The 19,223-nt window shown below is 35.0% G+C and overlaps 1 protein-coding gene across 1 annotated transcript in view; it reads right to left on the minus strand.

Moving 5' to 3' along the window:
- KIF15 (kinesin family member 15) overlaps positions 1 to 19,223 on the minus strand; it is a 35,391-nt gene that overhangs the window by 11,395 nt on the left and 4,773 nt on the right. The window contains exons 4-23 of the mRNA XM_084307021.1: positions 18,780 to 18,856; positions 17,649 to 17,686; positions 16,618 to 16,715; positions 16,053 to 16,232; positions 15,108 to 15,317; positions 14,882 to 15,007; positions 13,861 to 13,983; positions 12,965 to 13,088; positions 11,269 to 11,360; positions 10,318 to 10,527; positions 9,035 to 9,212; positions 8,574 to 8,715; positions 6,101 to 6,242; positions 5,588 to 5,782; positions 4,579 to 4,686; positions 3,737 to 3,842; positions 3,048 to 3,213; positions 1,590 to 1,740; positions 501 to 586; positions 7 to 82 (exon numbers count right to left, since the gene is read on the minus strand). Of these exons, the coding sequence (XP_084163147.1) occupies positions 7 to 82; positions 501 to 586; positions 1,590 to 1,740; positions 3,048 to 3,213; positions 3,737 to 3,842; positions 4,579 to 4,686; positions 5,588 to 5,782; positions 6,101 to 6,242; positions 8,574 to 8,715; positions 9,035 to 9,212; positions 10,318 to 10,527; positions 11,269 to 11,360; positions 12,965 to 13,088; positions 13,861 to 13,983; positions 14,882 to 15,007; positions 15,108 to 15,317; positions 16,053 to 16,232; positions 16,618 to 16,715; positions 17,649 to 17,686; positions 18,780 to 18,856 (2,628 nt within the window). The remainder of the gene's footprint in view (positions 1 to 6; positions 83 to 500; positions 587 to 1,589; positions 1,741 to 3,047; positions 3,214 to 3,736; positions 3,843 to 4,578; positions 4,687 to 5,587; positions 5,783 to 6,100; positions 6,243 to 8,573; positions 8,716 to 9,034; positions 9,213 to 10,317; positions 10,528 to 11,268; positions 11,361 to 12,964; positions 13,089 to 13,860; positions 13,984 to 14,881; positions 15,008 to 15,107; positions 15,318 to 16,052; positions 16,233 to 16,617; positions 16,716 to 17,648; positions 17,687 to 18,779; positions 18,857 to 19,223) is intronic.

Raw genomic sequence — 19,223 nt, forward strand, 5'->3', positions numbered from 1 at the left:
TTGTACCTGCTGCTCAGACCGTGTCACCATGTCAGAAGATGGTGTCTCCACCTGTGTTTTTTCAAGTACTTTCAGGAGCTCCCTGGAGAAGGGAAAAAAAGTATTTCTGGTGAGAAATCCGATCAGAACATAAGAGATTTTACAAGAATCAAGTCATGTAAGTTCATTCTTGTTTGCTCTTGTTTTTTTGTAGAGTTCTTTAACTATAGTCTTATATAATAACGAGAAGCATAATAGTTTAGTTACCAGCAGTGGAATTTTATCTTCAACATGAAGAACGATACTTGTAATGAAATTACACTTGCAGTGCAAATGTCTAACTGAACAGAACAACACCTCACTTTAATATAGGTTGAATAAAACAAGAAGTCCATTATATCTCCATCCAGCTGGGGAAAAACACATCTACTAACAGGGTCAACTACCAAATACAAAACCTAGCATAGGATAAAACCAATGAGGTCAGATAAAAACAAATGCCACAACTAAATAAAACTCACCTTGAATTGTTTTCTTTATCTTCTTGTAACTGTAATGTTAGTTTTTGATTATGTTCTTTTTCTGTTTCCAGGAGTTTCAATAGGTTCTAGAATATCAAAATATACATTGTTATAAGAAGCTATAATATAAGGCCTTTACAGTAATTGAAGCCAAAATCGAACTCTAAACAGATCCTAAGGTAACTGGAAAAGAAAAAATAAAAACAAACTACAAAACCTTAAACAGAAAGAGATGTTTAGTTTTGTCCTGGACAAATTAAAACTAAACTCTGTTTTATATTAAGAAATCAGCTCTTTCCACATGCCACTGATAATAATTCCTTGTGGCTGCAGTGTTCCTCAATATCCAAGTCTTCAAAGGGAGAAATCAGGATTTTCCAATGTAGATTAATTGGAAGTGGAAAAGCTGTTTCAAATTCTAACCAGCAATTCAAGATCTTTGACTAACGGGAATTTGAAATCATGACTTGTCAATCTGTTAGTATTCCTTTCAACACTGAAAGGGAAATCAAACTTGCTGAGTAGGCAAACAGTGTACACTGCAGAAAACTTGGGAATATCATTTGCAAAAGCCCTTGAGCAACCTTATTGCTGTTTTGCAGTCATTGCAGTCTGACAGGCTTTCAAGGACAGCATCAACTAAATTGCAGGACGCTGACCCCCCACAAAAAGGCATAAAGAATTTTAACAGGATCACATCCACTATACAAAGCAGTTTCTTTAAAAAAAAAATGGAATAAGCAAACTAGTTTTAGTTAGCATTAAGATATGAAATTGAGAGCATTTAGGTGTCAGGGTTCTTTTCTGCAGCAGTTTCTTATTCCTTTGCTAGTTAACTCATTTTGCTAAAAATTTCCTCTGCAATTTCTTCAGCCAAAAGAACTGCTAGTACATCATGCTGATTATTTATTCTAGCCTGTATTTAAAAAATCTTGCACTAAGTTTTAGAAGAAATCTGGTTTTATCTTCAAATGAGATCACTAGGAAACCTGTTACCACTGTGGAACCTATTATCACTGATACAACAGGAATTAAACTGGCTATATGAGTAACTGTATAATAAAGTCTTTTAAAAGCTCTGACTCTTACACAAAGCTCAGTTTTCATAGCTTCAGTTTCTTGTCTTCTGTCCTCAAGTTGTTGCTTCAGCTGATCTGTCTCAAATTTTGCTACTTCTTGCACATTGTCATAGTCATCCTGAAGGCTTGCTTTTTCTTCAAGAATCTTCTCATGTTCTAGCCTTCATTTAAAAACAAAGAAACAACCCACAGTATTAAGAGCTTGTTTCCTTACAGAAATACCCCAATCAATTGTGTTTTACAAGCTTCAGTGAATCCAGAGTTATTTTCAAGAAAAGTGACCGAAACAGATTTTTTTTAAACACTCAAACCCCAAATTTATGAAAGGCACAGGAAATTTAAAAGGCAGTAGCAGAGAAGGCAGAGTACTCCTTTTGACCCCTAGAACTAATCCACTTCTTGCCAAATTCTATAGCAATGTCAGTCACCGTGACTTGATAATGGCATTCAGCCAGTTTTTTTTATTTTTATCCAGTTGTTGGACAAAAAACCTCTAGCTATTAGAATGTTACTGAGCACCTACATCTGCTTAGCTGATGTGTTCTTTATTCCATGTAATTCCTTCATATATTCCAAAGGGAAATAACCCAGACTTTCCCAAATTGCTATCCTTATTTCATTTCATCTTTCACAGAAGTGAAAGCCAAAGAAAGGTAAAAGAACTGCTAAACAAGTGTTAGGAATCATGTTGTTAGTGGAGAGCCTCTGGTAAGAATATTTACTGTACATCCTCCAAAAAAGTCAGTACTTTTGCTAACACAAGGCATCAAGGAAACCACAACACTAAATTTCAATTGCTGCTTCCCAGTCTCATAACACATCACTCAAAAAATTACTTCCGCTAAGACATCACCCGTTATAGCGCAATAATGTATTTAAGCTTTCCAGGCAAGAAAAAAAAAAAAAGCCCTCCCCAAAGTAAAACAAACAGGAAAAAAAGAAACATCACAACTAAGTCACACTAGTGATTAAAAACCTCCTTGATTTCCAACTCCCAATAATGCCGAATGTTAATTAACGCATACAACCAAGTGAGCTGTTCAGGCTTCAGTGTATTTTTATGGTTTCTTTCTGCTTGTATTTTCAGATCAGCATCATCCTGTCACCTGTTTCATATGAACAAGCTGAGGAGTGGTACTTGTTTTTTTCCCAGCTTAGTGTTAAAAATAACTATCATGCCTCTTTACTTAACTTCTGGAGATCAAAAAGCTTACAGGTTATCTCCTACTTAATGGGAAAATGCTACAAACAAATCAAAATTAAGGAAGTCTAATTTAAATATCTTTTGCCATGTTTCATCACGCCTCTGAAAAGAACTGAGAAAAAAAAAAAAGGAAAGAACATAAGCACACAATAACAACTTTAAATAAGAGATGCAAAGTGCAAGTTTGAAGGCAGAAAAGAAGAACTAAATTAGAGGATGCATTCAGAAGAAAGGTTAAGACATTTTACCAAAATGCCAACATACCTGACACTGTCCAGCTGAAACTGTACATCCATATGTCTGCTAGAAAGCTGACTCATTTCCTTTTCTTGCTTTTCCTTAAAGGCATTATATTCCAGTTTTACAGCAGACAGCTCCTTGTCCGCAGACTGCAGGACAATGCGTAAGTCATGGACTTCACTTTTTAATACTATAGAAAAACAAAATATTTTTCATGTTACTGATTTGGAAAACTGCTAGATACAGGACACGTAACAGCACGGAACATCTTGGGAAAGTCTAACAAAACCTTACACATTTTCAGTGGAATTAACTTTGAAGGTCACAGACAAGGACTTACTACTCAAAGTCAGTAAAAACATTGTCTTTGAAATGAAGTGTATGGACTAAATCAAAAACATTCTAGATGGTATCATCAAAAATGCCTCTATTTACATACACTGACAAAGAATTTCCCTTTATTTTTAGCTAACATTTTCTTTCTAAAATACTGTGTCCTGTACTCTGTTCATATCAGAGTCAGAGAACAATTATCAGTATTGTATAGTGTGCAAGACTGGGCAGAGGAAAAGCTATTCTGCAAGTATTTTAAGTCATATCTGTGCAACATCTAACATCTTAAACCCAAAGTTACACAGCATGTACTATTGTTGATTCATAAAATTAAAACACCTCAAAACTTCACATGTGATTTCAGTGTTGCATAGACTTACTATCAGCCTTGCTTTGAGCATCTTGGAATTGTTTTTCAAGCAATTTTATCTGCTCAAGTAGCTCCTGACGCTCTTTACTCCAGTCATTCCTTTCAGATGAAAGAAGCTAGAGGAGAGAAGTAAACATTTTAAATGGAAGGAAACACAGGGGTTGTGTCACAGAGCTGTAATGATAATGTTAAGAATAGCTCAGGAGCTAACACTTAATGTCAGTGAACCTGAAATCCACAGAAGTCCAAGAAAACGTACTCCAACATAGCTGAAGAAGTTACCTTATGTAAAAGGGGAAAAATCATTTAAAAGCAACCACAACTTGAGAGCTGAAACCTACTCTAAAACAGATCTATCAGAAATGGCACTGATAGAGAAAGAGAGCAAGCCTTATTCTTTGTTTTCTATGTTAAATCAAAAAATGTTTAAGACTAGTAAATATTTTACGTATTAATGACTTTTCAATTCAGTTTTAACTGAGGAAAGAAATATATTCACACATTCTTAAATTTCAGATTTCCTTTTGTGTTTATTCCTGTTTCTCCAGAAATCATGAAGCTGGCCAAAAGCAAGCACGGACATCTTGAATGTTCATTTGCTTATGTTTTAGTTTATGATCAAGCAGGCTCAGAATCACAACCTAATCATTTATTATTTTTAAACTGCAGTGTTATTCTAATTTAGTCCGTCTTTCTGCATAGTCCTGAGCTATGATGCTAGTACATTTTTCAAAAATCAAAATGCACGTAGTGTTTCTGACCTTGCTGAGTGACACGGTAGTTCAAGTGCGGTAGATAGCACCTTGACATAGAGACACTCAAATATAAGCCTACATTATATTGTTCTCTCACCTCCTGTATTTGTGCAGAATGATGCTCCAGTTTATTAATTTGCTGCTGGAGTTTCATATTCTTGCTTTCCTCTTCATCCAGCTTTGTCTGCATTGTGCTCAGTTGCTCCTGTGACACAACAGACACCCAAAATTAGAACACCCATCTTCCAGTTACTCTCACATGCCATATGGCAGTCTGTGCATATTGAAAATAAGCGTCAACTTTTTTTTTTTAATGACCTAAACCAACAGAAAGCAGAACATTCAAAAATAGACTGGTAACCTCGGTAGCTGATTTCTCCCATTGCCAACTGAACTGCTAGAACGCAGGGAAATCCTTCAGAGAATACAAGGACTGAATCCTATAAGCTCTTATGTGTGTGCCTAGTTTTCAGGCACGCATCTGTCTTACAGAAGTAAGACTTGAAAATGAAGTTACTAAACATCAACACTGGATACATTCCTTAAAAGAATTTTGTCTGTTTTCCAAGGTGTGGGGTTTTTGGTTTTGGTTTTTAATATCTGCACTGACCTTTAGCTCCAATTTTAGAGAGTAGTTCAGATAACGTTGTAGCACTCTATGTCAAAAGACTCTCCTTTTGCTTTAGGAAAGATACAAGACAATGGCAATATTTGGCAGGTTTCTTTAAAAATGAACTTATCTACACCATGCTTGGGTATTGTTCCAAATGTTGCTGTCACAGACTCATCAGGAAGTTTCCTTAGAAACAAGGTATCTGGCTAGAATAGTAGAAGTTTAAGTGTCCTATATATCTCAAACTAAAATTTACAAAGTAAATAGCTATTATATAGACAAAATGCATACCAAGTTTCAGCTCCATATATGATTAAGACATACAACATATAATTAAAGAACTTTTTTTTTTTTTTAGCAATGGCTTAAGTGTTCTGTATATGCATCAGTTTTCCATACACGTTGCAATATACTTGGCAAGAGCTACTTTCATGTCCGACTTGCTTTATAATAAAGTTATACACACACTTCAGTTTTTATTCAGAATATTCACCTGTGCTGCTTTGAGCTCCTCTGCAATGGCCTCGTATGCTTGTTCATTCATCTCTGGGGGAACTGGCTCTTTAAAAATGTCATCCATCTCTTCAGAACACTGGAAATCTTCAGAGTGATAATCTGAAATCTCTGGGCTTATTCGTGGCACTAGGCGAGATCTTAGCTGGTAAGCTTTTGTTGGAGTTGTTATGTTCTGTTACAAAGATTACAGAGCAGTCTTTATTTTAACTGCAAAAATGAATTAGACTTTATCTAGTAATGTACTTCACAGTTCTGTAGGCAGAATAATGAAATAAAATGCTCAAAGGCCTTTAGTTCTAAACCACTACACTTTCAGATTTGTCATCTGATTACAGTAGCAGTCATTTAGGAAATACGTCAAAACACAAAAGCAGCATTCCTTGTTTACCACATAAACATTACAGTAGCAAGGCTAAGGGATCATAGAAACGAAGGCCTATGCTCTCACACAACTTTGGAGTAAGTACATGTGTTTAACTTGTTTTCTTACCTTAAGAGTTTCTCTATGTAGCTTATGCAACTGAGAGACTTCTCGGCGCTTGTGTGCTTTAGTTGCCTCCAAAATGTTCTCAAGATGTTGGTTTGCTTTCCGAAGGGATTGAAGTTCTGATTCCAGTTCCATATGCTTTTTCCTGTTTAGGAAGTATTTTAATACTGTGAAAAACTCTCCATCAGTATGCTCTCCATCAGTAAGAACAAGCTGTAGCACTGCCAACAAGCATCAACTGAAAAGCTGAACTCTTGGCCAAACATTGAAAAGCATTATTTTGAGAAGAAAGCCACCGCTGCTATATTAAAAGTTTAAAAAACAAAAAATAAGCTAAGCAGCTTATTTGTGCTTGCATAATGAAAAAAAGCAGATGGATAACTAAATATGTCAGAAAAAATCCATTACATGGTAGAAAATAAGCTGAGAGCTCTGCAATTCCTTTTATGAGCAAGTGATATCACCCCTACCACTATGGCTTTAAGCTTTAGAAATGTTATCCAGTTATACGAGAAGTCTGAACTGGTGCTTGCCAGGATTAAAGAAAATCCTTTAAAGATTTTTTTTTCCCCTCCTCTGGAAATGCTGCTCTTTTAAGATTATTTTGCCTTATAGGAGTACTTTAACTGAAATCCAACAGTTGAGTAGAAATTTAGGAATAATTTCCATTAGGCATTTTGCAGAGCTACATGCTGGTACTGTGACCATGGACCTTACTGACCTAATTGTAAGGTCAAAGTGTACAAAGGAAATCCACTATTTCATCTTTTGCCAGTTTAATGTTATCATTTTGCCTCATGATTTTAGCACCTGCAACAAAACAGAGTAGAACTCTAGTTGTGACTGATAAGAGACAGAAGAAAAATTAGCAGGGATTTTGTAAAAATTGTTCGCTTTTGCTCTACTTATTCAGTTACAGCACACAGTTAACACTTGCATGCAAAATTAAGCATCCAGTTACTGTGAAACTGGAACCAAGTTTAATATTTAGTGGAATCCAGAGGTGAACTCTGTATGAATCTAAAGGTTCAAAAGCACCTTCCTGTTTGATCGCATTCCACTAAGACAAATGCCAATAATTGATATAAAAAAACCAACAAACATATGTACTATGAAGAAAGCAAGACATGCATAAATACTTTGCATGGACAGGAAAGTGACATATTTAGATACGAATAAACCTTTCTAAGTAATGATACAAGACAACAGATACATTGCTGAATTGATAGACTCAGTAGATCACAATATTATGACTTATGAATATAAGATTTACCATACTCAAAACTAAGAATAAAAACAGATTTGTACAATTGTCTGAATACATCAAAAGGACATTACAGAGTTACTTTGTCAAAAAAAATTGGTGAGGCAAAAATCATAATGTTACTTTGGACCCAATGCTTCTAAAATTTAACTCTAGATTCACTGAAATCAAAAACATTAGGTACAAGCTAAAAAATAAAGATAACAAAAGAGCAACAGGTCTCTTTTGCCTTCCAGATTTATATTGCCTTCTTTGAAAATGCAGTTATTTTTCTTGTATGTTCAGTCACAGGACCTGAAATTTTCAGTAATGGGGTTTATCAAGTTAAACCATGCAATATCCACTGGCATGTGAATATATCATTTTTACTAATAACAAAAACCTTGAAGGTACTGCTCAGGCCTTTTACATTATCTTCTGCTGGCCTCAAGCACTGACAGTAAACTTTTTAACTGTTAGTAAGGACTAAGTAGACCTGTATCTCATGTGTAGATGTCAAAGCAAATGGACATTAAATGAACTGTTGACACTATGCCTTTGCTCTCGTTTGAATTAAATCTTTGTTCCCATAACAAGTCTCAGGACGCTGATATTAACATCTTCTTAAAACCTTTGAAGTGGAGACAGAAATTAACAGGTTAGCCCAATTTTCTGGAATGCTTGGATTCTGCATTTATAGCAACTCCAGCTTGTAATCTTAAAGTTACGTTAAAGTCTTGTAGCACTAAGAAAAAAACAAAACTCCCCTCTCCTGCACCAGAAAAAACATTAACTATTAGTTCCTGTTATTGTTTCCATCTGTAGTAATTCAGTTACTGAAAATATTTGCTAGACATTGCTAAGTCAAACTCTTCCTGATACAAGAAGCAGGTAGCTTAAGTGATTTCCACGGCATGTGCAACTCCTGCATGCTGTGAAGCATCATTTTGCATCTTAGGATCAAGAAGAGTTTTTGAAGAGACAAAGAAGTCTGAAATAATGTCTGCACTGTTGCTGGTTGCTTCACAGGTGTTTACAACTTTGGGAGTAATCAAGTTGACAAGTTGAACTGGAACAGGTCCTGCAGGCATGCCCTATTTTTCATGAACTCTCCCTCTTATACACAAAGAACATACTTTGACTGTATATTCAGGATCTGAATTGAACTTTTAAAAATCAATACCAGTAATTAGACATTTAACTGAACACATTTCTATACTGTTTTTTTCTCACTTGGTTAGCTCTTTAAATTCTTCATATTCTTGTTTTGAACTTGCCAGTTCGCTTTGAGTTTGCAGCAGGCGTGCTTTCAGCTTTTCAACAGATGCCAGTGAGTTGCCTTCCACTGATATGGTGGTAGAATGTAAATGCTGACCTACAGAACAAACATACACCCTATGAAATCATAGAAAAGCTCAAATACCTTAAGTTTTACCAAAATGAAAACATTTTTAGGCTTTTGAACTACATAGTAATAGAGATGGAAAATGAATAAAATGAACTAGAGATGGAAAATGAATAAAATGAACTAGAGATGGAAAATGAATAAAATGAACTAAACCTGTTTTTAATCAAAATCTTCATGTATCACATTGAGGAAAGAAAAAAAACATGAAGACAATTTTCAACTCTACTTCGCACAAAACAGAAATACAGCAAACCTATTGAGCTCAAAGATATTAGCATATTTTTACCTCCAGTTGTTTTCTCTGTAGCTGAAGCTTGCAAAAAAGCTTTTTCTAGTTCTGCAATGGTCTGAGCATCAATTTCCTGTGCCTTTTTTACTGGCTGTAAAGAACGAAGTCTTTTATTTTCCTCTCTGAGGTTATGATTCTCCATGGCATACTTTGCAATTCGTGGGTGTTGTTCCATCTGTGATAAGCAGAATTTTTTTCAACAGTTTTTATTTTACAGACAACATTATGCACATCTAGCTGCTGCTCTACTGTCTTTAATGAGCCTTGAGTTGTAATGGAAAAGGGAAAAAAGGTATTCCCTAGAGTGGTTTTATCTTCCCAAATGTTTTCTATTTATTTTCTTACTCCCTTGGAATCTGCCCTCAAAGAATACAGTGGGTTTATATTTTCTTTGTTTATTCTTTTACTGGTAATAAAACAGCAGAAGCTCTCTTGGCTGCCCTCAACATCCCTTTTCAATTTCAACTTTGAGCTTTGGTTTTCTTAACACTATCCCTACACGCTCTATTAATGCTTCTGTAGTCTTTTAATGCCTGATCTGACTTCTGTACTACTTCCCCCTTCTCCCCTTCGCTTTGGAGACCAGTTATGAGATCCAGATTGATTCAAGCTGGTCTTCATATACAGCTATTACCCTTTTCCCTAAGTATAAAGAAGATTTTGTGCTTGGAAGAAATTGTTTTTGAAGAACTGCCTTCTCTCCTGAGCTTCTCTATTCTGCAGAGCTGCCTCACAAATGCTACCACCTACCCTATCCTATCCCAGTCCCTGAATAACCTGAAGCCTCAGGTATGTACTTTGCTATTTGCCTTCCAAAAACAGCTCCAGGATAGTATCACCTCTTGTTGGCCTGTTTGTTATCCCTCAGAAACCTCCTGTATTCTTTGCATCCTGCATCCTGCTGTCTTGCCCTTTCAGCAGATGTCATGGAGATAAGTGTCCCATATGGATGGGTATTTGTGACTTCACTGAGTTGCTTAAAGGAAGCTTGAACCTCTACCTACCCCAACCAGGTTGCCTGTAGCATACTCTCACCATAACACCATCCTTACTAGCCTCTCTTATGAGAACTCGTAAGCTCTCAACCCACCCGTTTCCCCTTCCAAAAGGGAACTCTATGCATTTGAGATGCTTCTTTACATAAAGGGACAAAATTTTACATCCTATTTTCTCCTGCCTTTTTTCCCAGAGAACTTGATTCCACCCATCAAAGGACTCTGTCATGAGCTAGTTTAACAAAACAAAATTGTTCTAGAAAGGAAAATAAACAGAAGACTTGCCTGTTCTCTGAGCATCTGCAATTCCTCCCTCAATTCACTGAGGAGATCCTCTTGCTCTTTTGGCAATAAACTTCCACCAGCTTCTTTATGCAATCTCTCCAAGCGAACAATATGGTCTTCACGGAATTTGACTATCATTTTATTGGACTGAATGAATTTCTCCTTCTTGGCACACAGGTCTTCTAGTTGAGCAATTTTTTCTAATAAATTCTTAGGAAGCACATATATGGATTAATGGCAGTGACAATTACACAAAATGAATCTGAAGCATACATATCACATACATATATTGCCACAAATCATGCAAAACTCAGTTCACAACAATTTCTGTAAACACACAGACTAGCATTTATTTGGAGCAGATCTGTAGAGAACATCTCATATTAAGAACACCAATCTCACACTATATTTATTGCAAAAAATTCACTTAGAAGAAGCTCCAGTATGATCCCATCAACTAAACATTCACAGACAGTGAAACACATCTGGTGCACCCCTAGAATGTCTCTTATGTCTCTTTCAGTTCAGTTTCTTCCCCCCAAAAAATGAATATTAATGATTCAGCACTGCACTATGACATTAACAAAAGCACAGAAAAATGCACATGACAGAGGTTTGCCTCTAAACGCACACTGTTGACCAAAACTCTGATTTAGCTAAATTTAAGTGACAGATGTTTGTTTTCTGTTCAAAATTCATTTAAAAAATCCAACCAACCAACCCACCCCTTAAAACCAAACATACTATGAAAACTGCCCTATGGAATGAATTTGAGGTGAAAGACTATTTTAAATATCACTTGACTAGCTTCCTTGTTACCAAACCTTATTGTCTTTGAACAGTGTTTTTTATTTAGAAACTAAGAAAATAACATGAAGTCAATTTCAGTATGCTCACTTGTCCCCCAGAGAATGCACAGAATGAACATAGGAATAATTATTGCTTTCTTACCTTCTTCTCACCTTCTGATTTCTCCCAGAACAGCAATGCTTCAATAAAGTTGTTCATGTAATTTATGCTATTTTTCCCATTTTCAATAGCACCTGTAGGGTAAGTCAAAGAACCAAATGCTAAATTTATTAAAATACCAGTTAGCCAAGTTTTCCTACACATATGACAGTTGTGTAAAGAAAATTTCACTAAATTCTTTGAACAACATAATTCCTCTACAAAAATCACGTCCATATCCACAGTAAAGAAGGCTAGACCATAATTCTTAGCCACCTGCAAGTGCTGGTAAAGAATGGAATCAACGTACGTAATTGTGTAATTAACAAAATTGTTCAAGCATTAAACAACTTTACAATGAACTTATTAAAATAAAAGAATCAGTTTGTTCTGCTGGGTGTATCTAATAAAATTCAAAACCCTTCTGAAATTAATTTGATAGACATTACTGGCAATATTAATCCACTTTTAATATGTGCAAACTGTAATAACTGTTTTATAAGAAGGAAATTCAGAAAAATGGATGTGAATTAAGTGGATAATTAGTGACTTAAACTGGAAGGAAAAGTATTCACACAAATTTAAACAGGTTTAACTCATCTATTTAGAAATGAAAATAGCTTTCCTTTCCTCATCCAGGTAAGCCCAATTATTTATAAGTATTAATCACCGTAGCATCTAGGTATAAAATAACTACCCTATAGTCAATTAATAGACTAAAAAATGCCATTATGTTTATAATGTCCCCACTAAGCAGATTTTATATTTTTGTTTGATCAAATATTACAAACATCACGATTTAATTGTATAGACTGAACAAATCTTTTATAATATTAGGTTCTGCATACGAACAGAGGAGCAACCTCTTTTCAGCACTGAAGCATTATCCCTTGCTTTCCTTCAGAACTGTGTAACAAGTCTAGCAACAGTTTTGAGCCCTCTGTCAGTATTCTGGAAGTGACAAAGATTCACTGTCCCACAAGTTCACTGACTTATTTTTACTGTGTAAATGTGCATAAACCCAGAGCAGTTATCTTTCCTTAGCAAAACTCAACCACAGATGCTTTGTGTTAGACAAGTCTTTCTAACTTTTAGAGTAACTTTCGACGCTGTATGTATTTCTGATAGGGTCAGAAAAGCGGTGGTGACTCCGGAACACAGTAAGAGTTACAGGACCAAGTTTACTACCTTGTAATGCTACTGTATAACATTTGATTATTTCAGTGAGAAGAGATATATACGCATTCCACAGCTATGCTAGGATCTGTATTGCACCTTCCTGAAGGGGCAAAAGAAGAGGGGAGAAAGTCCTGTCCTGAGATTAAAAAGAATGCTGGGCATTATTTATTATTATTTGATGGGCATTATCAGCACCTTAGTGCCATGCCCCCCCTCCCAAAATATACAAGAAAACTTTTGGTTATTGAGGTTATTGAAAATACCGGGCAGCACAGCCCTTACAAAATGGAAAAATAAATGTTGGTATTATGTAAATAGAAACATATCCCAGTACTCCAACACCACACGAACAACTTCTGCAAAATACTGGATATAAATACAGGCAACACGATCTATAAGACGCACGCCAGCTCTATAGGTCAGTTCTTACAGTAACAGTAGTGGTTGAGAAACTTCATGAATTACACAAAGTTCCAGCACACTTAGCTACAAGAAGTTCTCCCCCCACCCCAACTCGTACCTTGTGCTACAGAGATATCACGCATAGATGGTACTGATGTAAGTTGTGCAAGCTGCTCTTTCAGCTTCTTGACCTCAGCTTGTAGCTGATTCACATTTCCTTGTGTGTCTTCATTTACCACAGCCTTTCGTAAATATTTAAGGGAAAAATCAGGAAGTACAAATGAGAACTGTATTCTAATGCATAGGATTAGATAAAACTCAAAGACTGCAAAGCAACAAGACTTTTTGACTTAAGAAAGAAAGAATTCATGGGTAAATGTTCAATTCACTGAGCAGCCAGTAAGTTACACTTTTGCTAAAAATAATGACTAAGAAATTTAATGTTTTCTGTACAGTTTGCTTTGGATCAATGTATAATGCTTAGCTTCATTGTTCAAAATGAAGGCGGTAGTTTCTAGCTTGATGTTTCACTTTCAACAATTCACTCAAATTCACTGTTTCACTTTCAAAATTCACTCATGAGAAATTTTGTTATATTAGCATATATAGAAACTAGATGCACTGAAATACCATTGAATGCAAGTGTTGATGTCAACATCAATTTTTAGTAGATTTACTTCCATTTTACGTTTTCTAATGTAAATTATATGATGTAATTTACATTTTTCTAATGTAAAGTGCTCAGAGAACAAGCAAAGAAAAACAGCATCAGCCATCATCAAGTCTCCAACAGTCATAGTATATTCACAGTCAAAAGCAAACAAGTCCTTTTCAAAAATAATTTGTCAAAAAGACTGTTTGCTTTCTTGAGTATTTTAAAATATTATGTTCCTTTCACTTGGTGATAGCACAAGAGCTTTTGAATGAAGCTATTATCCCTGTTTGTAGATGTGTCGCTTAAATGACAAAAACCACATTTGCTTCAACCATAAAGACATTTCATAACTCATATACCTTGTTTTTAATCAACTTTGCTCGCTGAGCAAAATTAAGGGTGGACAGTGTTTCACCAAAACATCTGGATCCTGGATGGACGTTGGCAATTATACATGTTTTTGCATTACCACCAAGAGAATCCTATTAAAAAAAAAGAAAGAAAGAAAGAAAATAGCTTTATCTGTAGGTTTTTGGCTATAGCAGGCAGCCTAGCACTGCAAAATAGCCACAAGCCTCAACACCATTCTTTCTCTAGTAAAGAAGGTCCTGTTTATGGTTTTCTTTGTAGTACAATCACCTAGAAAAAAATAACCACTTAAGAAATTAAGACCTCATGCAGTTACAATTCTCTTCAAATTTCTATGCATTTTGTTGTTGCATTGGAAAAAATATAGTTCTGCAGAGGTTCATGCTTTTAAGATGTGCATAAAACAGATGGAATGGTTGGGAAATTTTGCTGTAATTTCAATAAAACTGCATTGTAAGCAACATAAGTATTATGTACAAGTACAATCTTATACTACAAAATGTCATTACAGTTGTTAATAGTGACTGTTCACAGAATTCTGGTGAATGTTGGCATCTAATAGAGGAGTCCTTAAATGCTTTTGTTTTATTTTCTCTTCATCTTGAAAAGAACCCCTGAACTCTCATTTAGGAAACAGCAGATTTGTCTAATTCTTAATATTAGACTAACCATTAGCATCCATCAGCTAATTCTGGGAGACCAGAAAACATCTAAGTACCACACTAATACACAGTCTTTCCCAAATTATAAAGAAGGAAACATACGCTTCTCCATTAACACTTGAAAATATAAAAAGAGAGCAGAAACATAAATAAATTTATTGTCTTCAATTAACAGCAATAAAGCATCTAACTGTTCAAGTAAAAAGCTATTTTTCAAGCTTTCCTCCAACTGCCTGATATTAACACTTTTTTTAAAATGTACCTGAGTTCAGCTTTTTAAAAAATAAAAAATAAAAGCAAATATTGTTTTCTGCCCCGATCTGCATATAAATTCCAGACTATATATTACCCGTAGCAGAAAAGTGAGCTTGGAATCCCGGTAACAGATGTGTCTCTGCTTTCCATTACCTACATCAACAAGCGCTGTGATTACTTGGCCCAGGCAACTTAGTGATCGATTTATGTTACCTGCTTCCTAGAACAGAGAAGAGAATAGAAATGAGCAGACCTGGTAGATGGGACAGGGCAATACATCTGAAAGGAGAAAGATGCCACAGATATATTACAGAACTAACCTTCAGCCTCAGTCCTTCTGTATGGGTGTCTTTTTGTCTCTCAGATCCTGCCAAGTCCACCAGGTTGAGCAGGGAAGATCGGATGTTAACAACCTCATTGTTTTTCTCCATGGATTCCACTGTGATAGTGAAAACTGCATGTGACCTCGAGGATTCTCTGTTCATTGAGGTTGATGCTACACGACGGTTTCTCCAGCCCATAGTTAATACCTAAGCAGAAAAAGACATTAAACAATATCGAGTGCTTCCAGCAGCACTCAGTATTCCCAGTCTTTACTCAGAGACGAGATAAACAATAGCAAACATTTTGGTGCAACCTGTTTTGAAAATGCTGAGGACAAGGACTTTTTTCCAATACTCTGTATAATATATCAGATAGAAATAATATTTATGTAGGTATATATTATATAGAGATATAGATTTGGGGCATGGAGTGGATTATATAGGTAGATAGTCAAGCTTAATAAAAATACTAGTTAAAATTTTATTTTCTTTCCTCCAAGAGTACCATTGCCAAACATATCCCATACTGGTATATGCTAGCAGTACACAAGGAAAAAAATATTTATCATCACAAGAATACTATGTTTCATTCTTGCAGAAATTAACCTGACAATTTCTGGAACACACAAGCCTCCTAATTAGCACAAGATGTAATTTTCTGCTGCTGTTTGAGAGATGTGTATGACAAGCATTAGGGAAAGACTACTGTGATTGCAATTCATATGTTCCAAATTCTAGAATTGCACGATTTCTTACATGGCATTGGATTGTCAGGAAGCATCACCTAGAAATAGATTTTTTTTTTCACTATTTTGGAGGATGGAGTTGGGGGAAGAGGGTGTCAGAGACACTATACATAAAAAAGTGCTTTAATCAAAAAAGAATATTTACCAAATAGGCATTACGACAAACATCCCAAACATTAAAAAATAGCAAAAATACCTGGTATGCTTCAGCAGCAGATGACAACACCTGTTCAACAGCACCATCAACAAAGACCCCCTTCTTGATGTGTTCTCTAAGAAAGAGCCCAGCTGAAGCAGAATCTAGCAAGTCAAAAATCTGTTCATTGTAGATTTCAATAAATGAACATTTGCAGAGAAAACTCTTTCCGCTGCCAGCCTGAAAAACACAATGTACACTATAAATACACTGTTTTTTTTTTTTATTAAGTAGCTGTGAGTTCATTTTTACCCATAAAAAGCTTTAAGCTTACACATGTATTTTCTGCATACTATGCATTTCTGATGCCTGACACTCAGATGACAACCAGCATTCAGAAGTCTAGATGCACTTTCAGACTCAAAATATAAGCATGCTTGTGTCTGAAGAAAGAGTACATGAATTTGATAGATGCATTTTCTGATTAATAAATTTGATGCAAGACAGCTGTAATCCCAGACACTTACCTGCTACACACTAGGCTTACCAACCAGTCTTAGCTAACCTTTAATGTGAGACATTACTTTCATTACATTAATAAGTATAAATAAATAAATAAACGTACCTTTTCCTTTTCACGTTCAATTAGAAAAAACAAGTATTCGAAGCTCCGTGGAATTACACCTCTCAGACTGTGAGTGAAATTATCAGAATCAGATGGTCCTAAATAGATTTTTAAATTTAAAAAAGTTTTAGTTAGTATGACTCAAGAGCAATAGTTGGTCTTTTCAAGGTGTCTTTATAAAAGGCTTAAGCAAGCTTTAGTCAGTTTATGGCAAAACCACAGAAGAAACGCAACAAAATCAGCTTTCAAGATCTAAAATTGTATCCTGTAAACCAATTTAAATGGAATCTAAGTGATGCCTGTGAATGGTTATTTTATCTGCCCATGGGGTTACCTAAATCTAAAACAGTATAAACAACACAAACATCTATGTAAAACATGTGTAGGTGTGCAGATATGCCAATACAGCTACCTTAGGCCTGATTTGAAAAAACAAAGATGGAGTGGTTCTGTCCCCATGTTCATCTAATTTCTATGCAGTCTTCTAAAATATGTCAGCCATTTTGGTTATTTCATTATCTTTTTGATGTCAAGTACAATATTTTGCATTTAAAATTACCACTGTCTGAAGAACAAAAAATACAAGGGGCTCCACATACAGAAGGATCTTAAATTCTCAGTTGGATAGGAAATAAGTATTATGAAAACATCACTATAATTTTAATGTAGAAGCCTGTTGCATACTAAAATATTTTTCTGTATACATAGGACACATCAAACAGGGAAAACAGCAGAACTACTTACCTTTGAGACAATTTATTAAAAACGTTTGATTTCATTGAAAAGTTTTTGTCTTGTTAACAGTAAGAATATACATCCTCAAAAAGATGGAGGAGAGTACCTGTACTGAGCTCTTTTGATATAAAGAAAGAGTAACTGCACTGAGCACTACGCCATTTCTTAAGCCTTAAGGATACTGTCAGAAAGACGAAAATCTAAACTGTTCCTGGCATTTGAGCAAGAAAACATTTCAACTCAAGACAAAAAATATCACGAAACCACTGAAAGATAAAGCTGTCTCATGCACTTACCCATCATAGTAAAAGTTTTTCCTGATCCAGTCTGGCCACTAAAAGTAAAAAATAAAAATTCAGGTAACAAAGCTTTATTACAGCTTGGAACCTTTCATTGATCTGTAGCTTTGAAGTGAAAATGACAGTTTCAAATGAAATAAATGTTTTCTTCTAAACAGAAGATAAAATAAAGACAGAGGAAAGCTGAACATGCCTAAGCTGAAAAATTCAAAAAATCTGTTAGATAAATCACCTTTCATTACCCCCACCCATTTTCTTCCTTATTTCTTTTGGAAAGGGAAATAGTGGAAACCAGCATTAAAATAAATGTTTCCTAATATACACATTAAACTAATTTTTGGCTCAATCTTTTGGGTTTAATGTCAGTTGGTAACACGCATAAATCAAAAATCAGGAAGAGCCTTTTAAGTTGAATATGTCCTCTTATTATCCATAGCTATTAATCATGTTAGAGAAGCTTCAGGGCAATTTCACTTCATTTTTCTATATTTATAAATTGTAACAAAATAGACTTCAGTTTTGGAAATGCTGTTCTAGACTAAAAGAAGAGTAAAGTTTTCATTAGATCATTCTATCAAGTTTGCATTTTTGACCAAAGTGTTTACTCAGTTTTCAAAATGAGAATTTTGGCAGTTAATATGGTGATATTCATGCTACTGGTCATGGATATACTTCTACCATGAAAACATTTTGAAAGTTAAATCTATCATTTAGGAGTTCTCCCGTAGGCAGCTAAGACTAACTAAAGAAATAAGCTGGCCAAATATCAAGTCAGATCAATTTTCTTTCCATTTTATTATGGACATACCAAAAACAACCACCACTCTCTTTAACACCACAATAAAACTTCTAGTTTTAATACAAAAAATAATGATGTTGAAATGAGTTTACAATCAACATTATTGGTCTTCAGTATTAGAAGCATAACACCTACAAATAGATTCCTTAAAGTACTCTTCAATATTGCAAGAATATTCCCTATGTTGTTCTACACTTAAGCAAGCACTTTCAAAGCTTACTGCAACATTAAGCAGACCTGGGAACTTAAAACCACACTTTTTTTTTTAATGAATAATTAAAAAAAAATCAAATATTGTAACTGGTATGAAATACCATTAAATTACTTACTATGCAAAGATGGTCCCATTGTAACCATTCATACAAGATTCAACAATATTTTTGGCCACACTTGAGAACACAGACTCCTAGGAACAAGGGAAAGAAAAGGCAATTCGCACCAGTGGTTTAAATCTCTCTTCTATCAGTGTTTTTTCTAAGGCATAACTTTACTAGGTATAATAATTGCATTCTTCAAAAGCAGACAATATCATGACCTTGGAGTTCTCTCACAGAGAAAGAATGTATCAGAAGTCTTTGTGACATAAAAACACTCCCTCTGAAAGTTATTTTGTTCCTTGTCAATAACTGAAAGAAAAATAGTAGAACTCACCAAAATATGATTTCAAATTTATTTATATATAACTGTAAAGTATTAATTTTGGCCCAATGTTTCTTATAATTTTATACAATTTATACCATCAATAGGTCAAAATTGAACTTTTGACAGTCATC

The sequence above is a fragment of the Netta rufina genome (genome assembly GCF_964035555.1).
Source record: "Netta rufina genome assembly, chromosome: 2".
Lineage (NCBI taxonomy): Eukaryota > Metazoa > Chordata > Aves > Anseriformes > Anatidae > Netta > Netta rufina.